Consider the following 3,928-nt stretch of genomic DNA (forward strand, 5'->3'; position numbering starts at 1 on the left):
AGAGAAGCCAAGTCAACGTGAAGGCCTGTGGAAGCTTGGTTTCCAAGACCAACCAGTAATAACATCTAATAAACATGGCAGAGTCTCCTTCATTTACAGACGCGTGGGCTGTTTCAACATTACCCAAACCAAACTCACTTTCAAAACACTGTCGTTTCATGTATTTAATGATCACCATTCTCTTTCTTTCTTTATTCATTTATTTATTTATTAGTACATTACTACTTCGAGAGAAACAAAGAAGAAGATACAAACAATCCCATTTTACAACAATAAAATATTTTCCCGGAAAGTTGTTTTCTTTCCTTTCCTTTCCAACCAAACTTTATTACATCGATAACCCCAAATTCTCTGTTTAACCAAATACTACAGACAAAGCATTTGTCTTTTTTGGTTTTGTTTTTCTTATTTGTTTATATAAAGGCAAAAAGTTTGAGACTTTGATTTGAAAAAAAAATAAAAAGCTCAAAGTTGAATGTCCTTTACTTGGTAATAATGATCTTGTTATTTTTTCTTTCCTGGGTTTTGATTGGGAAAATGGGTTGATCTTAAAGTTTTGAGCTTTACTGTTTTGTTGTGTTTTTGAGGTGAAAAGGTTTCTGGGTCTTCCTCTATTTTGGTTAATAATGTCTTCTTCTGAGTCTAAAGTTAGGTTAGTTCGTTGCCCTAAGTGTGAAAATCTGTTACCAGAACACCCAGATTACTCTGTTTATCAATGTGGTGGCTGTGGTACTATTCTCAGAGGTATGATTCATTTTATTTTATGTTAAATAATAATGAGAAAATTGGATATAAAATCATGTCTTAAACAGTTGTTTAGAATGTTAAAGTTTTCATTTTTATTACTTTTACTTTGTTTTGATTATGTAAATTGTGAGCTATTCAAGGACCATTGTAGTGAATTTTGTTTCTTTTGGTACACAGCAAAAAAGAAAGTCCCGGAGAATAATAATAATGTGTTATCTGAAAATTCAGTTGAAGCAAAGGGTGAAGAGGTTTTTGAGGAGAAATTAGAGGGTTTAATGGAGAAAAGGGTTGAGACTGAATTAGGGAATTCTGGGATTGAGATTGTTAGGAGGAGAAATGAGAGATTTCCTAATGTGATTAGTGTTAGTGAAGAGTTAAACAATTTAAGGCTAGAGAAGAATGTTGAAGAGAAAGAACATTGTTATGGTGATAGATATGGTAGAATGTTGGAACCCCGGATGGATCAATGGACTCGCGGAAGTAATCAACATATGGATATGAACAGATCTGAGTTTGTAAACTCAAGTGTAGGAGATTTGACAGCCCAAGTACATAGGTTAGCAGGAGTGGATCGAACGGGTTTAGGAAGAGGTAGGTATGAGGGGTTTTATGGGAACAATGGCGTTATTGCTGAGCGTGGTAGAGCATCGAATTTGGGTTATCCCGGGGAGGGGCCATCAAACAACGAGGCGTATTATTTTCATGGTCGTGAACAGCAGATGAGTAGCAATGCCCCCCGTGTCAATGTGCCTAATGGAGTTGAAAGTTTAGAGAAGGAGAGAGCTGAGCTTATCAGAAAGTTGGATGAGTTGAAAGATCAAATTAGCAAATCATATGGTGTTGCAGATAAACCAGTAGAGAACAAACCTGTTGATAGGACCCCTCATTATCCTATGCCAAGCACTTACTCGAACTATAGTCGTAGACCGCCTTCTTTCATGACTCATCGTAACATTGATGTCCCAAACTTTTATTCTCATCAAAATCATTTCTTGAATAAGATTCCTGAATATGAAGATCCAATTCAGCCACAAATGACAAGAAATCCTCACCTTGTTCCGCCCCATCAGTACCCTCATAGTCATACATCTCGTGATTACTATACAGGACAGTATCCACATGAAACCTATATACACCCTCCTACATGCTCTTGTTTGAGATGCTACAATCAGAACTCGAGGGTTCCTCCCCGAGTTCCTGTTACATTTGAGCGGCAGAGTCATCCTCCACTGCAATCTCTTGATCCTATGCTGCAAACTAGATGGAAAGTTGGCCATGATTCAGACAATGAACGTGTGAGTCATCAAAGAAAGCCGGTGGAAATTAATAGGATTAGGCGTTTTTGCCGTCCCATTGTAGGTGGTGCTCCATTCATTACATGTCATAAATGCTTTGAGCTGTTGAAATTGCCTAGAAAGTTTAGAATGAGAGACAATAATAATCCTCCTAAAAGGCTTCGGTGTGGTTCTTGTTCGACTTTAATTTCAATTTCAATTGAGAATAAGAAGCTTAGTACTTCTGATTTTGAGGAACTCAAGCAGATATCCCCAGATAGCCCTGTAAGTTCAAGTTGTTTGAGTGTCAAAGGTGCCAGCTTGTGCTCTGATGATTTCAAAAGTTCTGGTTACAACTTTCGGTTGGCTGATATGGGAAACAATTCTCTGGTGGAAGATGAAAGGCTAAACTTTGATGTGTCTGAGAAGACGTGGGGTCATTCTTCATCGCCTTCCATCTCTTCAAGGGAAGAGGAGAACCGAGATTGTGTGACTTCCCTTGCTTCTGAGCCCGCTGAGATGCCTTTAAGAGATGCATACTCGCCAACACCACCACGCTCACCTGTCTGGCAAGAGTCCAATAGTCCTAAGCGCGGTCCAAGCAGATATGGCGAGCAGGGAAACAAGAGCAAAAGAACGTTGCGTAACAATATGGTTTTTAGTAGGATGTCCTCTCAAAACAGTTCTGTTAAAGATGCAGCTGAGGCCACCGAACTGGATGAGGTTTCCTTTAACGAATACCAAAACCGAGACTATGAAGAAACAGACAAAGAAGATCAACTCAAGCTCAGCAAAGGCAATGATTCCTTCTTTGTAGGTTTCATCAAGAAGAGTTTTAGAGATATGTCAAGATCTAATAATCATAATGGTGAGATTGAGAGGCCTAAGGTTTTTATCAACGGGCACCCTATACAAGATCGAGTGGTCAAAAAGGCTGAAAAGATCGCCGGTCCAATTCGCCCGGGGGATTATTGGTGAGTCTTCACATTAAAAATCAAGTCTTTTGTATAAATTCAGTAACATAACTCTAACTCACTATGCTTTATCTATCAGGTATGACTACAGATCTGGATTTTGGGGAGTCATGGGCCAACCTTGTCTTGGCATAATTCCAGTATGTTCAATTGATTTTCGGTTTATAAATTTATTATGTTGTCCACACTGCTGAATATTTTATAACAAAGCATTTTTTTTCGGTTGTCTTCAGCCGTTTATTGAAGAATTCAATTATCCCATGCCAACAAACTGTGGTGCGGGAAACACTGGTGTCTATGTAAATGGAAGAGAGCTTCATCAGAGGGATTTAGAACTACTCTCCAATAGAGGACTTCCAATTACAAGAGACAAATTTTACAACATCGAGATTTCTGGGAGAGTTTTCGATGAGGACACTGGCAAAGAACTCGATCCCCTTGGCAAACTCGCTCCAACGTAAGCTCTTACAAAGCATGCTTTAGTTAATGATTCCAATGTCATATTATGTCATGATTCTGTAAACACTAATTTGGACACTTTCCTAAACAGGGTTGAGAGAACAAAGCAGGGATTTGGAATGAAAGTGCCAAACATGGTCTTATGACTTTTGGTTCGGTTTCAGATTCTTCGGTTTCTCAACAAAGGTGATCACCTCAAATTGTACCATGTTTATTTTCCATTTTTGGTTTTCTTTGGATCTACTTTTCTTAATCCAAAGCTAAAATCCTCTGATTATGATGTTGTAGTAAAACTACTGCGAAATCTCTTTCGCTTGTTCATATATGTTTTCGGGTAGATGATGAGGCTCTAACTGATTCATTCTTAGATAATTTATTATTTGGTTTGTTTTTGTAGATTTAAGTCAAAATTCTTTTGATTGTACTATTTTGTAACAAACAGATGAAAATTTCATTTGAATTACATTTTTATTA

General features: G+C 37.9%; 1 protein-coding gene across 1 annotated transcript; it reads left to right on the forward strand.

The window, feature by feature from the left end:
* On the forward strand, nt 1-3,928 carry LOC115716749 (protein ENHANCED DISEASE RESISTANCE 4). Its single transcript, XM_030645645.2, has 5 exons — nt 1-744; nt 925-2,995; nt 3,075-3,135; nt 3,229-3,452; nt 3,546-3,928. Exons 1-5 carry the CDS (start codon nt 627-629, stop codon nt 3,598-3,600), a joined length of 2,529 nt encoding a protein of 842 aa, XP_030501505.2. The 5' UTR covers nt 1-626; the 3' UTR covers nt 3,601-3,928.

Source organism: Cannabis sativa, chromosome 5 (genome assembly GCF_029168945.1).
Source record: "Cannabis sativa cultivar Pink pepper isolate KNU-18-1 chromosome 5, ASM2916894v1, whole genome shotgun sequence".
NCBI lineage: Eukaryota > Viridiplantae > Streptophyta > Magnoliopsida > Rosales > Cannabaceae > Cannabis > Cannabis sativa.